General features: G+C 41.3%; 2 protein-coding genes across 3 annotated transcripts; one reads left to right on the top strand and one right to left on the bottom strand.

The window, feature by feature from the left end:
* The first annotated feature begins 948 nt into the window (after window positions 1–948).
* Window positions 949–13,779, top strand: LOC122415628 (uncharacterized). Of its 2 annotated transcripts, none has more exons than XM_043427918.1 (8): window positions 949–1,766; window positions 2,590–2,718; window positions 2,869–2,949; window positions 3,139–3,366; window positions 3,577–3,780; window positions 4,031–4,225; window positions 5,251–6,482; window positions 6,608–13,779. In XM_043427918.1, exons 1-8 carry the CDS (start codon window positions 1,746–1,748, stop codon window positions 7,242–7,244), a joined length of 2,727 nt encoding a protein of 908 aa, XP_043283853.1. In that variant the 5' UTR covers window positions 949–1,745; the 3' UTR covers window positions 7,245–13,779. The 2 variants fall into 2 exon arrangements, with proteins under 2 accessions (XP_043283853.1, XP_043283852.1); XM_043427917.1 differs by having other exon boundaries at window positions 2,587–2,718.
* Window positions 12,981–16,675, bottom strand: LOC122415636 (Golgi resident protein GCP60). Its single transcript, XM_043427939.1, has 5 exons — window positions 15,911–16,675; window positions 14,685–15,634; window positions 14,452–14,604; window positions 14,325–14,384; window positions 12,981–14,159 (listed from the first exon to the last, which is right to left on the bottom strand). The coding sequence occupies exons 1-5, from the start codon at window positions 16,086–16,088 to the stop codon at window positions 14,058–14,060; spliced, it is 1,443 nt and encodes a 480-aa protein (XP_043283874.1). The 5' UTR covers window positions 16,089–16,675; the 3' UTR covers window positions 12,981–14,057.
* Window positions 16,676–17,003: the final 328 nt, after the last annotated feature.

Below are 17,003 nucleotides of genomic sequence, written 5' to 3'. Positions count from 1 at the left end.
TCTGCTCGGGTTCTCGCGCGTCCTGAGAGCTTTTATTTCGAAAAGCAATCGATATGAGAGTCTAGCGTCAGTTCGGCGCCTAAAAGTGTGGAGAACTTTTTGTTCGTATTTGTTGTTGGCCGGACAAGTGGAAGATCCTCTTTAACTTCATTGAACCTCGCAACTAAATATCATCACTGTTATTTTTCTCGGTTAGTGCGATGGCGCAGGCATAATTCATTTATCATTTCAAACTTGAACGTCAAATAATTTTTTTTATCGAACGTTTTCATTTATTTCAGCGGAGTCGAATGAAATTCGATTACTGCCCTGCGCTCGAGAGTTTTTCCAGAGTTTTTTCGAGAATAATGTTTGATCAGTGCGAGCAGGGTCGTGAAGCGGCAAAAGTAGCTGGAAAATCATCAGTGAATCGATCAATTTCGAGCACACCATTTTCGCAAGTGATCGGGAGACGCTTCGAAACGAGACGATACGAAAAATGTGGTGAACTATAAATTATTCAATTCACTCCCCGTGTACTCGGGAGTGCGGATAAAATGATAAAAATTGGGAGAAATATTGGGCAGCGTCGAAGCTCCGTGTGAAAAAAAATTCGTAGACTCACTGGGCTGGAAAGGAGGAGATGAAAAATTCAAGACTGACGAATAAATAATGAAGAGGCTCGGAATGAGGCACGTTAAAAATGGTAAAACAAAAAATGTATAATCCATGCAAGTGGAACGTGGGTATTTACGAGGGTGAAGAGAAGCGCCGTTATCTCACGACCCAGAAAAATTTCCCACGTGCAGCTATGTTATATCGCATCGAAAGTCCTGCGAGACTTTCCGAGACGACACAATTTATAAATGTGTGTGCGTGTGCTCGCGCCTGTGTGAGGTGAAGGAAAAATGTGTGCCTCGGATCTTCTCGGACGGGAGTGCTGCTGCTGCTGCTGCTGCTGCTGGAACATCTCTATTTTCATTGCTACGATGGGTTATACGTCGAAGCGAAGCCTCCTCCCATCAACCCCTCGCGAGCCAATATTATCGCGATGGTTCGTAGATCCTAGAAGGCGCCGCACTGCCACCCACTAAAAATTCACACAGCGAAGCACCAGTCACCCTTGGACATTCCTTGCGGGTGGAACGTTCCCGCAACCTTCCCTCTTTTCCTCCGTTTCAACGACGTTACTGCAAACCTCGCATTTCCCTGCTCATTCATCTTTATCTTCCTCCTTCGTATTTACGACTCGTTCTTTCCTCGCAATTTGTATCGATAATGCTGTATCGATAATATTTAACAAAATATCGTTGGCGAGGGACCTTGGAAGAGCTTCGAAACGACAGCTCCAAAAACGAGGGTCCAACCAAGATTCAGTGCAACGATATTTCGATGACAATTGACAAGATTTTAGTATCATCCTCGATAAAGCGATGCGGCAATTAAGCTCGAACGCTTCGGTGTGTTTGACGTTTCGTGGCGAATCGCACTCGCGAATTTAGGATCGAAAAACCTACGTTTTGTTTATACCGTTCTTCGATACGATTTTACACGATGATTGTTGGCAGAACGCGCTCGTTGACGTCAACTCGTCTCGTTACAGTCTTCGACCTTCGATCCAGTAAATATTGAGATTAAAAAAGGCGGAAGATCGTGAAATGTAGCACACCGAAAACGTCATGTTGTGACCGACGCGCTCGTACGAACAACGTTTAATAGAAAAATAAATCATCCCCGCACGAGGATCGCGATTGACAGTTTGAGCGATGAATCGAGAAAACGACGAGGTAAAACATAATCATAAGTTCCTTCGAGTAATGTGACTAAAAATATTTTTATCAATTTTAAAATCCAATGGATTTTATTCGTCCGAGCGATGTCGTATATAAAAAAGCGGGATTTTGGAGTTACAAGAAACAAAGAGCGACGACGCTCGTTGATTATCAGAAAGTACAAAAGAAAAATTTCTTTGTCCTAATTTAATGATTTTCTGGTAAATTGTGCACAAAAACGATGAAAAAATACCCTTATTTCGTATAAAGTTTGCTTTTGTGACAGTCATAGTGATAATACTCACGTTCATGTTTTCATAAGAATTTTCATGAATTTTCATACATTCAAAAATATGCCGCGACAAAAGTGGGGTTTTTACATTCGCACAGTGTCTCCAGATGGCACTCGAGTGATAAATAACAATCGGGTGTTTAGTACAAGCAGAGAGCACAGATTTACATGGAACAACAGGGCCCGTGTTCATTTTTTAATAATAATTTTCCACTTTTTTCTAAGCTAGTTTGATAATTAAAATGAATCAAAATAATATATAAATTTATATTTGTATGATTTTATTATAAAATAAATATCGAAATGACTGATTTTGAAAAATCTCATCGAACGTTCTCCAGCATACAAAAGCAAACTTTTTCATGTCATGTAGTTTTTTATCGTTCAAACACGATCCAATCTATCAGAATTTCATACTCGAATATCAATGTCAAATATCGTGGCGTTGACACGTGTTGTTCGAAAGGATAGAAAATAAGTGAGAAATGCGAAAAGTTGGAAGGATGTGATTGTAATGGATGAAATTTGAAATTTTTATCGAAGCAGCGAGCGGTGTCCCAGACGCTGTGCGGTGCATTGCAGAAAGAAGCGAATTGCAAGTGTCTCGTACTTTCGGTGCTGATTTATGGGTGCCTCGCTGCTGTCACGTGGTGCAGATGCGCCAATGTCACTAAGGTACGTTATATACAATGAATCATCAAAAGTATCGCGAGACCGATCGATCAACGGGGAAGAAAATACTGTCTCGCGTTTATCTCATGTTTATCCTCACGCTGGGAATCATCATCACGGAATGAGCGTTTTTTCTTCTTACTGCTTTTCCAGGTCGTCATAAATTTCGATAATTATCCATTAAAGAGAACGGAGCACGTGTCACCGTGCGACGAGGGATATATTTATATACCGGTGAGTATCGAAAGGTTGCGCGCTATCGGCGTCCTCTCGCATAACGCGTCTCAGCCTCGAGCTCTTCAATATTATAGCTCTCGGGACTAAATTCCCCTTGAAATATAGTCCTTCCAACGTATGTAATTGCTCTGACAACTCGCCCCCTCCATTTGTACTTGCTCTTGTTTCGCTATGTTTTTCGTGCAGGTTGCCTTCATGGGTATGCTTTATCTCGTTTATCTCGTCGAGTGCTACCATTCACCGATTCGTATCGATCTCTTCCACGCCGAGAGCCAGGACAATGTCATGACCAAACTGTCCCAATTGAGGTTGGCACAGCCGACCATTTGGTGGAAAGCTGTTTCCTATCATTACGTACGAAGAAAACGTCAGATAACGCGATACAGAAACGGCGATAATTACACGACTACGCAGGTTCGACACGTTTCCTTTCGGAACTCCTTCGCGGCCTCCTCTCGTTTTCAAAGGATTCGATGAGTTTTAACCCATTTGTGAAAAACGGGCTAATATATGAGTTTTTTCGTGCTCTCTCCGTCCCTCAGTTTGCCGATGTCATCGAAATAAAACGTTTTCGGTATATTCATAGCGAATAATCGGTTTTTCTCGATCTTAATCGCTCCTCAGGTCTACTACGAGCGAGCCAACACACACGCAGCAACCTCTTTCTACTTTTACGAATATTGTGGCGTTAAGGACATAAGTAAGGAACTTACGACCGAGCCGAAAATTCCAATAACCAAGATCACTCTCACCAAGGGTTTCGCATTTTCGAACATGAGATCCGCTACCGAGTTCGAGGAAGCGAGATCGAGATTTTTCGCAGAGCAGGTACCGAGTTTCCCCATTCTCACGAGCCTCCTCCTCCTTTCAACTCTCATTCTTCGCGCCTTTCCCGAGTAACGTTTTCCCTCCCACCCTTTGCTTCGCCGCTGATCACACTCGCGGTGACACGGAATCATGTTTTTTTTTTTTTATTGTACTTTGTTCAACGGCTGTGCAGAGGCCTTTTCCAAGCATAAAAATTCCTGATAACTGCACACAAATAATCAACTCTTCGTGTGCGATGACCGCAACACAGGAACTGCGCGACGATTATATGGAAATGAGGGAAGGTCTTGATCTGGGATACAATTTCAACCCAACGAGCGTCGTCGGAATCCTCGGCAATCCTTGGTTCACCAACTCCTACGTGTACTGGTGCTTCAGCGCTCTACTCCTCAGCTGGCCGTTGCGGATAATCATAGAATACAATACCCAATACGCCGACTACCAGGTGACGTATGAGAATTTTCAACGTTTTTTTGCAACTTCGGCAGAATAACAACCATCCTTTTTACGCTTTAACTCGAAAACAACTCTGCTTTTTAAATCTTTATTCCAAAATTCATAACTGTGCGTCTACTCATGCATTACCTATTATTGGAATACGAGCAAAAATAATCCATCGGCATAGTAATAAAACTTGATATTGAACAGTACACATATGGGAGTGTGCTCGCAGTCATATAAGTTTGTTTATAAAACGAATGTACAGATGAGGAAAAAGGTCGACACACTTTGTCGTTAGAGTTAGAGCCACTTTTTCGAGCACTGCAACGCTCAGTTAATCGAGAGATCTCTTAAAAGTTCATTAAATAAAATATTTAATTGCTCTGGTTAAACTTTGTGCCATTTATTTCGAAACCTGCTTCCATAATCCAATATCCATAATCTTCAATATCTTTGTACTCACGATTTTCGAAAATCATCATGAGTAGAGATATTGGAGCTTAAATATCACACCGGAATAGATACGTTAAGGAGGGCAGACGTTCTCTACGCAGATCCGCAGTTATTAAGGAGCGGAGTTGTTATCGAGTTGCTAACTAGCACTTCGTCATGTATTTTCGACAACTCTTCGAACATGTATTTAGAGGAGAACTGTCGTTGAATACGTTTACTGCGAGAGCAGAATCGTTGACTCGCTGCTACATGACGCGACTCTTATAAATCTACTCGATAACATTTTCACTCTAAAGGTTTTTATTTTATGCACGAATAACGTCTCTACGCTTTAACGTGTCTAGGCGGATGACACAGATTATTATTGATGACAAAAGAGGAGACACATTGGATTGTATTGATTTAGCAAATTTGAGAGTAGGGCTGTTTGGAGCAGCGTTGTTTTTGAGTAGAGCCTCAAAGAGGACGGTTGTTATTCTGGCGGAGTTTCGAGAGATTTGTTTGCTGAAAACTCGATGGAGCGTGTGGTACGAGGAAGAGGAATAATCTGATAGAAAAGTGAAACGAATTGGACAGGTGACGAAGCTCTTCGGTGTGAACTACGACACGCCTTCGAGCGGTGATCAAATTCACGAGTCTTCGAGCCAATTAAGCGCACCGGGTTCGTACATGTTGGCGCCGAGCTACAGCGAGGCGCTGCTCATGGATCCATCGCCGATGACAACGAACTGCCAATCGACGGAGGAATCGTCGAACGAAAATCTCAACAGGGACATCGTGCCGAGCTACTCGGAAGCTCTCCTCTACGAGAGAGCTCAGCCGGACTCGAGCTTCGATAACAACGCGTTCGGGGATGATTTTTCGGGGATTTGCGACTGCTACTGTCACGTTTCGTCGATCGGTGATCAGCCGAACGCAGCTGGGACGACGGGAGAGAATTCGAGACGAGAAAACGCGAGAACCTCGTCGGCCTCCTGCTTGGAAATCCGAGACGATTACGAAGCGGCGACTTGTTCGAGATGCGGGAATAACAACGAGAGCAATCGAACACCGGTGAACCCGAACGACGCGAATCTTGATCGGAACGCGCGGCGAGGCAAGAGATTCAATTCCATGGAAAATTCTTGGTCGTGCTACATGATGCGGGAACAGAATCGCGGCTGTCGCTTGACGCGGGATCTCTCAGCCCCGAATTTCTCGACTCACTGTGAATTCGCTGCACCCACGAACAATCAATTCCTTCGCCTCAATGAAAACAGCTTGGAAAATATATCGGAAAACGAAGAACCCGTTGACGCGAGCTCGGAGTCGAACGGCAGAGTGAATCCCGAGGATTCGAGAGCTCGACCGGAAGTCGATGGCGTTACGAAGAAATCGCTCGGTTGCGGAACAATTCCGAAATACAAAGGAACCTCTTCGAGCGGGGAAACCGTCGGTACCAGCAACGGCTACAGACTCATCGAGAATCCCATGATCGACGATGAAACTCAAACGAGATCGAGCGACGAGGATCCCGAGGCGAATATTCCAAGCTCGAAAACATACTTTTGTCTAAAATCCATTCTGAAACAACACCGACGAAGATACACCCTCGTTACGGCCGAGGAATTGGAGAAATTTGCGGCCGACGAGCTCGTCCCCGGTGGCCCCGCGCGGAACGACAGAACGGCCAAGTCCTCGCGGGACAACAAACGCCCTCCGCTCTTCGTCCGGGATCATTTCTTCTGGAGAAACAAAGCCGACGGCAGCTCCGCTCAATCAACCTCGTCTCTCGTGGACCAAAAAATCCAGCGAGTATCCTCCAGCAGGTAAGATGACAATCCGGCCCAAAATCTCACTCGATTTTCGGGCGTTGAAAATTTAGCCTTTTTTCTTCCCCTTGTCCCATGAGAGAAACGAACGGAATTGAATCGGATTTGAAAAATTCAAACAGATCGCTGATATTCCCAAGTCCGATAGAAGAAGCCTGTCGAACGATGCCGAACGACCCGTTCGGTGGTAAAGCGGTGCACGTGATGGCCTCGCGGAGCATGGAAAAGCCGCCGGATTACGACGAGGCGACGAGTCTTCCAAGATTCACAAAACTGGCGAGATCGCTGACGTCGATACAGTACAAAAGTATGTCGGTAGATTCGCCGCAGCGCGTCCGCACCAATCGTATTCGTAATCCCGGGGAGCGACGTCACCGTCGTAATTTAAGCATCGAGCCGGAATACTTGATGCACGCGTGTCGACGGAGCAAGAAAGTTGACGAGAGCGTTAAATCCGAACCGGGTGATTACGAGCGCGGGATCGTCGCGAGTTGTTCGATCGAGACCGAGGTCGAAACGCACGCTCCGAATTCAGCCCCGATGCCGATACAATTGAGGCGCAATTTTACCCGCGGTTTCTCACTGTACGACAGTAAAACCGATCGTAAAAAGAGAACAAAATTTCTGCGGACCAGTCTGACGGAGACGAGCGAAAGCGCGTCCTCGTTCTCCTTCAACGACGAACCGAACGCCCCTCCTCTCGAGCCTAATTCCTCGAGCTCCAAACGCTTCAATCTCAGCATGGAAACGTCCTTATAACGTCCGCGAGTGTATCGAACCGTCGAAACGGTCGTATGAAATAACGAAATTAACGCGCGCCCTCGACGGAAGATGCTCCGCAGAATCTGAACGTTTGTCGATTAGCCGATCAGCTTCGTAAGCGTAGCGAGTATAAAAGTGTAAAACGCTATCGACGCGTACATCGGGTCGCTGTAGATTTTTCAATATTTCTTCCATTCCATCTTCCGACGCGAGTTCTCGCTGGCCAGCGAGGCTCTCGATCGGTTATTTCGATCCGGCGCGAAAAATCTTTGGGAAACGCGCACAAAATGCGAACGCGTTTCAAACTTACGACGTTCTTTTTTATAGTAATCTTATTACAGGCGTTGACCGGAAATTTAATGACAAATTCCAGACGTCACAGACTCCGATGGAGTCGAAATTCGTTAACTTCGAACAAGTGCGTCAAGAGGGATGAAAAAAATGTAAATTCATCCCGATATACGCGCATTTGATGCACGCACCAGGAGTATGTACTATTTATATACGTCGTGACAACGTACCTGGAAATAAATGAGCGACAAGAGATAAAATTAATACAGCCACCATGGCCAAGGCTCTTCGTTCGATATTCCCGGTCGAAACTCCGAGCCCTGATTTCAAAGGAACTTTGTTTTTCGCTCGGTTTTCTATATACAGCCCCTCGACCGTGAATATCGATTAAAACGTAATATTGTAGCTACTCGTTTTTTGGGGGCTATGAAGCGAGTGCGGGGTGGAGGGCTGATTGCACATTGCTTGCGAAAAGTTAGATCGTGCACGGATGGGCTTCTTGGCTTGCCTTTTTTCGATTGAGAAATCTTCGGTTTTACAGCGACGAGCGAATCGAGGCTGCCAATCGAAGGAAGAATCGAAGTTTTTCAGTCGCTTTTCTTCAATTTACTTCGCAACGTCATTTTAGCGTCAAACTTTCGTGACGATACTTCGGTGGCTTACGCGGATATTCGAGCCAACGAATTTTCCATGAAATTACTCGACTGGAATATCGATCCCCGTTTCGAATAGCGCGCGCTCGATGAGGCGAACAAACTTATTTCTTCCCCTCATTTTACCAGCTTGCGAAAGCGGTTTCCGTTACACTCGATTAATTCGTCTCTACAGCCGAAGCTTTCTCGAACTCGATCGCGTTAAGTAGACTCTAAGCTTCGGAGGATTAAGAATTATAATATACAATAAAGAAGGAAAGAAAATATAAAAAGCATACATCGTATATGTTAACTGCGACTAGGATCGGTTCGATAGAGGGGGGGGCGAATCGATAGCTCAATTTACTTTTAACGTACGACTACTCTAATGCTTAGCGGTGGATTTTCCTGAAAGTCTCGTTCGTATTTATTTATACAAATAAGTATATATGCGCGTTTAGGAATATTAAATGATACGATTAAGCGACGATTTCGTATAAATATATAAGTAGATGTCCACTCGATGAATAGTGAGCCCAATTAATACTCAAATATACACATATATTTGTCAAATTATTTCTATACAAAGCTTGTACTTGTATTTTCGAAAAGAGGACAAACGGGACGTGGCGAGGGACGTGGATTCGAGCAAATTGACGCGTGCCTCGGTGGCATTGAGAGTTTCGTTAACTTTTAAGTGAGCTCGATCAAAAGTCATCGAATACTCGCACGATCAATAACGCGATGGCACATTCGATCGAAACTTTGGCGAGATTCGATTAATTATTTTCGTCATTGTACAAATCGAATTCGAGTGACGATTAATCATGACCACTTTGTACTTACCATTCCTACTGTCAATTCGAGCTCGCGCGAACGAATGAAGAAAAAATTTTAATAAGAGTAACCCACTCCGGTCCATCACAAAACTCGCTCTGTACAGTGTGTCGCTAATTCGCAGTGTATTGTAACCGTGTACGGTACAGCCCTACTGAGCAAACGGATCTTTGCAACGCGCGTATATAATATAAACTCGCGGACGGAAAATTTTCAACGAAAAAACATTTTTTTTCAGATTTTCTCATTGCGGGAGGAATTTCAATTGAATTGGTATTTAGTCAATACCACTTCAAAGGTCAAGCCAACGCTCTCTTTCGTAATAAATTGATACGCGAACTACGAATGACAAAAAGAGAGGCTCAGTTGGACATGAAATTTTCATTTTGTTTGTAGACTATATATATATACTTACGATTTGAATTAGACGTCAGAATAACAAGCATCCTCTTTACGCCTCTACTCCAAAACAACTCTGCTTCTAAAATCTTTACTCCAAAAAATTCATAACGACTCTACGTCTACTCACGTACAATCCACAATCTTCGATGTCTCTACTCACCATGAGATATGCTCTGAAATCATCATGAGTAGAGATATTGGGGCTTGAATATCACACCGGAATAGATACGTTAAGGAGGGCAGACGTTCTCTGCGCAGATCCGCAGTTATTAAGGAGCGAAGTTGTTATCGAGAATCGCTACCGAGAGAGTTGTTAACTAGCAGCTATTTATACTCGTCGCAGCTCTACTCGATAACAACTCCGCTCTTCGAACATGTATTTAGAGGAGAGCAGAATCGTTGACTCGCTGCAACATGACTCGACTCTTATAAATCTACTCGATAACATTTCCACTCTAAAGATTTTTATTTATGCACGAATAACGTGTCTAGGCGGATGACACAGATTATTGATGACAAAAGAAGGAGACATATTGGATTGTATTGATTTAGCAAATTTGAGAGTAGGGCTGTTTGAAGCAGCGTTGTTTTTAAGTAGAGCCTCAAAGAGGACGGTTGTTATTCTGCCGATTAGACTATGAAAATTGTGATACTATTGCGCATGCCATACGAGAAACAAATATCTTCCTTTAACCATTTTCGAAAATTATTTTATCTCATGAATTCTTCAATATGTAATATATATATTTATATTTATATGCGATCTAATGAACTTGGTTATAACGACCTTCGTGACGTTAATTATTAACGAAAGAAAGAATTATTTATCGAAGATAGCGAATGTTTGGAGCTGTTTTTTCGGTTGGACTATTATAACGAGTAACTTTGCTGTGAAGAGTTGAAGTACGTTTTCCCCCAATGATTTCTCGATATTCGATCACAACGTTGTGATCATAATGATTCCAAATGTCTCGAAGGTATAGAAGGCGAGAAATAGTAGATCGATAGGTAGAAATTATGATGGAGAAGGATTACGAACGCAGATCATAAATGCTTTTATACAATCAAAGTCTTTCCAAACTGCCAGTGTCGCGTAGCGGTGAGAATCCTTCGTCAACGATTATATACGGACGAGTAAAAAAAATATTGAAAAAAAAACCGGTACCCACAAGAACGGTATCGTTTTTGTTTTATATACACTTGTGGTGAGCGGAAAAATCGAAAATTGTTTTAATTAGATATTCTTCAAGTGCAATGTCTGAAGAAAATTCTCAAAAAATTTCATAATTATCGGCCGTACGGTGCGCGCGGTCATCTAATACTTGAATCTTCAAACGCGATTATCTCTCAGAATCGTGTCTTTTTTTAAAAATACCTTTGCGACAGACACGATTACTACTAAAACCTATTGAGCCGATCCATACGAAATTTATACCACTTATTTATGATAATAATAGCTAGGAGCTGGACGAAGGATTCCGTATTTTTTTGGAAAAAACAAATTGTAACAAAAAAACCGAAAATTTAGCATCTCCAAAAATGAATTTTTTATTAAAACTGTCGCGATTTTTTTTTAAATCGAAATTTTCACAAATCCTTCGTCCAGGTCGAAGCTATTTTTATAATAAACAAGTGGTACAAATTTGGTATGGATCGGATCAATAGTTATTCAGTTGTCACGTCCACCGCAACTGATGCTGAAAAAAGGGTGCTACTGTAGCACAGCCGGAGTTCCGCCGTTGTGAGAAATTTTATGATGAAAAAAATTGTACAAGTACACGAACATACGTACTAACGAATATCGTTAACAGATTTTCAACAAACATTTATTTTCTTGTCGAAAAAAAATCAAGAAAACCACGTTTTTTCGCCCACTGCAAGTGTACATAAGGCCTTAAACAAATAGCAAATGATTTAGAAAGTAACGCGCGTGTGCCGTATGAAGAGTAAAAATAATGTTAATTCGGCTTGTATACGCGTATTTACGAGGAAGAAAAACGAAGAAAGTAGTCACTGATAGGAAAATTCGTACAAATTATAAGAGATGCGCGCGAGAGCGGATTGAGAGATGCATGAAATTCGTACACTTGGAGTACTTCGCCTCAAGTCGGACAATCGAGCATTTTAGGATAAGATTCATTTTTTTCTTCGAGCCCTTCTCGGATCGCCAAACAACCTTTTTTTCTTCCTTCCGGCATAAAAAACGATTATACTGTATATCGTATATAATCGCAGATGCGTATACTCAATTGTAGCTTTAAAATAACACGTAAAATGTGGTATTAGCGGCGTTGCATCAACGACACGAATGAATTTTTAGTTTTTACAAACTTATTGCAAAATCGGGAGAGTTAAAAATGTGCTCCGTTCCTGTGTTCCGAAAAAAAAAAGAAAAAAACATTCTAGAAAGAATCTCATTAATGAGCGACGCTCCTAAGTCTCGTGCCATTAAAAGGAAAAAAAAAATAACAACAATTAAATGCTCACCGAAGCGTAATGCGCCGTCTTGAACCAAGTGCACTTGTAAAATTATACATATATTAATTATGAATAATATATATATGTATATAAAAATAAGTTGAATCGAGAAATTCCAATTGTCGTAGAAAACTTCGTGATAGCCAAAACAAAAGTTATTCGGTTAGCACGAATTGCTATACTCGCGCATCGTACCGACTATTCATGCATGTGTGTGCGTGTATGTGTGTGTGTGTGTGTGCGATTCGAATGTATAAAATCTATGGAGAAATGTAAAAGTGCTTGTGCGCGTTGACGAGAAACGAGCCAATAAATGGTGTCGGAATTGGTCGTTTAGTCGAATTCAGAGACTCGAATTGTTAACCATTCATAAGTGTGTAACATTATGACGCTACTTGAGGCACTTGTGAGGCATTTAATGTCGACTGGAACTACGTTCAGTCTCGCTTGTTCCTATCCGAGAAGATTTTTTCTCGAATGTACTACCAAAATATCATGTCCTTTCATTTTCATCAATGCATCCATTTATAAACATAAACATTGATTCGAATTTAGAACAAAAGTTCATCTCGTTCGAGAGTCAACCCGGTCAATCTCAAAAATACGAAAAAAACATTTCGAAATATTTTCCTCCCTAAAAATCAGTCCCTCACGAATTGCGAGGTTTTTACACATTAGACTTAATTCGCTAAAATTCTCGACGTAGAAACGTAGTTGCGTTGTTCGCCCGGAGTGCCTCGCATATATATGAATAAATGCATAAATTGTTAAGTGTATTTACCGAAACGATAACGCGTGTAAAGATATCGCCCTGTCCTATGATACGTTATTGTTATTGTTGTTACCTAATATATTGCTATTATAACGAATACTGCAGAGATGAGAATGAGGAAACGTTATACATTGATATTGGCAAGAGGGTGAGATGGTGGAATAAAAGAAAGAAAAAGAAAGAAAAAATACTAGATAAAGCCATAAATTAATCGTAATCCAATTATAATAATTCTCCGAAAAGAGTAATTTCTAATGATTTTTATTCATTTTCAAAGCTTGGCCGTTAGGAATGTGCAAAAAAGAAAGAAACATTCCGCAATTATTACTCGATTCCTTTGTCGCTCGTATATTTTTCGAAAAAGACACATTTTTTTACATAACGTGAGACACGTGACAGCCTGCAATATGAATAATAATAGTAATAATATTAATGATAATGATGTATGTACTCGTACATATGTAAACAATATAGATTGACACACGAACTGATAACTACGTTTTAACATACAACTTTAAGTAACGAAGATTCAAACACAGTATATTCTATAATTCTTATATGTATGTTACGCAGTGTGTTGGGCTACCTTCCGAAACTGACAATTCATCCACAATTGATTTATAGTACATCTATGCATTTTATATTATGCCTCTGGCCTTTGAATTTTTGCGAACGAGTGTGTCTCTGCGTGTGTGTACGCGTGTGTTGACTGGGTTTTTTTTTCGGTGTAAACGTATACTTGACTTATTCGTAAAAATATTTATGCTTAGGAGGTGATTTGACAAATTGGCCACAGTGAAATTGTCTTACAAATTCATTATTTCTCGATTAGAAACGAGCCCTCGCTCCACTTCGGTTTTCGAATGCCAATTTAACTACAGGAATGCTCGACAATTTCGATAAATGATTTCTATTCGACTCGCGACTCGAGAGAGTACAATTGAGTAAAATGAAATATTCTGAACATCTTTTGGGAGATTGAGAGTGCGTTTTTTGTTTGTAGCCAATAGACAATTTGAGATGAGAAACTGAAATATTGATTTTCAAAATTTATTCGTGATATTGTTGATTCTTGCTTCATTCAATAAATAAAAATAATTCTCGCTCTCGCGTTCCGATATTTCTTCTCTTTTCATTCACTTTGAAGTTTGCGTTTCAGTGTTCATATTGCACGAATAACTAAGAGTAGGACTAGGATATCACGAGGAAACTCGCGTGACAAAGTTTTTCTCTTCTTGGTGCTGGAGCGGCTTCGTTTTTTAACAAGACTGCGATTTTTTATTTTCGCATCACTTTAATCTCTTTCTTTCATCCTTTGACACATGTTACTCTCGTTAATTGGTATTTCGGTTTGTTCATTCCGGTCGTTTTTATCGGCATTTGGTCTTGAGTCGAATTCTAGTCTTTGGCGAAACCCGGTCGTGTGTAGTATACTCGATAATAGAGTGTTTTACTGCGCCATAGCGAATACGAGTTGTCGAATTTCAGGAGATAAACGCCCTGCAAAATAAATACAAATGATATTCAAGGTCGCATCGAGGGTAATGTACGACGTTGCGTAGAAAATTTGGAACGATATTTCGGTGTCTTTCATCGAACGATGAGCAGTCCGAATGGATATCATTGATGATTACTCGTAAAAAGTTTCAAACGATTGATATATACCTGTCCAGGATATTCGTGACTTCCTGCATAAATTTCTTCTTGCGAATCCCTGCGATACACCTGTGTAAAAGTATCGAATGAGTGCATTAGAATTTCGAATAATTTTTTGGAAGAACTCGAAACTTACGGGGACAATAACACTTATGGGTGGGGGTGTTGGCACGTTGTATTTTCCACGTTGGTCACCATCCATTGCTCCAGTTTCGAGATCCTGCCTCGACTCGTAATCCTCGTCCTCGTCCTCGTCGTCGTCCTCTGATTCGCTTATGTGTACGGATACCTAGTAGAGTATAAAATCTGTAGAAACGACTCGAATCAATCAAGTTTAAGCGAGTAAAAAATTTCGAGGGAATATTCAACCTGATTCGTGTCGGGTTTGGACCATTCGAAATAAACTCCAAAGCCGATGTCGTAGCCGTCGGTAGCGAATTCCCAAAACAAACAAGATCCGTCCTCGTGAGTGGGAACCCTGACAGTAACGGTCTCTCCGTGACCAACTTTGATGACAGCGTCACCGGCTTCGCGCCTGATGGTTTCTTTGAATTCCTCGACGCCTTGTCTGGTCCACATTTTTGGAGTAGCGATAGGTGGCCAATCGGGTGTATCGTCGGGGTCCTGCTCTTCCGACTCTTCGCGTTTTAAGGGTGTACTCTCGTTACTCTCGTTGCTCTCGTTCGACTCATCGTTGTTTCTCGCGACAACGTTGGACAAATCTTTTTTCATCTCGTCCGTATTACCGTCTCTGGTCTGCTCAATGGTTGTACCAGTTTGATGCAATTGTTGCATGTATTGATGATAATGTTGCTCCTGCAATTGTCTTATGAGAACAGCTTGTTGTTCCGGGTTTCCAGGATATTGTTGCTCCGCGTAAGCTCTGAATTGGTAATAAGTCTGTTGATTGAGAGCTTCTTGAATTTGTCTTCTTTGATATTCTCTTCTCGTTCTTTCCTCTTCTTCCCTTTTTCTCTCTTCTTCTTCCTCTACGGCTCTCCTCTCCTGCTCCGCTTTTTTCCATTCTTCCTCGTTCTTTAAACGCTCCTTCTCTTCGATATCTCGTTTTTGAGCCTCTACCACTGTTCTAAATAGCGGACAAAGCTTATCGAGCAATACTATGAAACCCTCCATCGCCTGCTCCTTTGTTATATCGCCCAAATTTTGCCATGCTAATCTTCTGTCTTTCCCTATTACGTCCAGTACCCCCAACGGCGGCGAATTTTCTGTTGTACATTTCCCGTGCGTTACTTGCTGCGTAAATGCCACCAGTTTTAATTTGTCTTCGTAGGAAAAATGTACCGCTTTGCCTGTTTTTTCTGAAATGATTTTTTTTGTCACTTATCAATTTGTTTATGTCGTTGAACCATTTTGTATAGGAGAAGAGCGTAATAAAAATGTTGAGCAATTCCAAATAATTCTTCATAATGTACTTTAAATTTTTATAGATATTAGGCCTTTTGACAACTGAGCCTCTCCCGTTTGGAAAATATATAAATACATGGTCTGTTGTGTTGCTGGGCGTAACCTCAAAATAATTAATTATTCACAATATTACAGGTGCAATGTAAATAAATAAACATCTTGGTGGTTACCTTTATAAAAGTTGAGAGCAATTTTATAGAGTTGGTGAGTTTCGAAACCAGAGAGATGAGGTTCCAAACATTTTGCTGAGTTTTCGTCGTCATCATCATCGATCGTTGCCGGGTCCGAGACTTGTAGATTCTCTGTTTTTTCTTCCAATTTTGATATTTCATCGTTCGTAGAAGCCATTATTGAATGATTATTAAATAAAGGAAATAAAAAAAAAACAACAAAAATAAATGAGTGACGGTGACAGTAGAACGAACGTTTGCGATTGACCCACTTTTAACGAGCACTAGAATAATAAATGACACTTTGTTGAAAATACAATTCGTCAATTCTGAAAACCTATCCGTAGGTTAATATTTTGTCTCCGCCCCCCTCAACGGTATACCGTCGATCGAATGAGAACGTATGAGAAATGTCCGCGCTCTTTAACGAATTTCAGAGTTGCATCGATTCGGATTGCCCGCATGAATTTATTATATTATTATTATATGTTGTCACGTTGGTCACGTCTGACAGATGACAGTTGGCCATGAACCACGGAATGCGAATATTCAGGTGATACAGCTTTTGTGGAAAAGAGAACGATAAAAGATAGTACGGATTATGTTAACCGTTCGTCGTGCTGTTGGTGCTGGCACGGTAACTTTCGTCAACAATATACGATCGATAATATTATTTATTTGATGTCTCGATTTACGATGGCACCACTATCTTGTTGACACGTCGCACTCGTCGCGGCTAGATTATTCTCCACCCTCGTCTTTCCACATTTTTTCCACTTTTGAGTTTTACAGCACTTCTTTTTATTATATATACCTATCGCATCATATAACCGATTGGCAGTATCGAGGAAAAACAGTAAAGTACGTTATCGACGGTCGAACATCACAATAGTAAAAAATTCGGCTGATGCGAGCGCCGTCTTTCGGTACTTAGCGGAGATTCGACTATTCCGAAAAACTACGAGCAGAAGCGTCTATAAAATCGACCGTCAAGGAACCAAGAACAACGATCGAACCAACAAAGATATTATTCAGCAAATACTTTAAGCTTACAAACAAAAAATACAAGTTACAAGACACCTCAAAGTAAAAT

This window comes from Venturia canescens, chromosome 9 (assembly GCF_019457755.1).
Source record: "Venturia canescens isolate UGA chromosome 9, ASM1945775v1, whole genome shotgun sequence".
Lineage (NCBI taxonomy): Eukaryota > Metazoa > Arthropoda > Insecta > Hymenoptera > Ichneumonidae > Venturia > Venturia canescens.
This window is presented reverse-complemented; position numbering and strand designations above follow the sequence as displayed.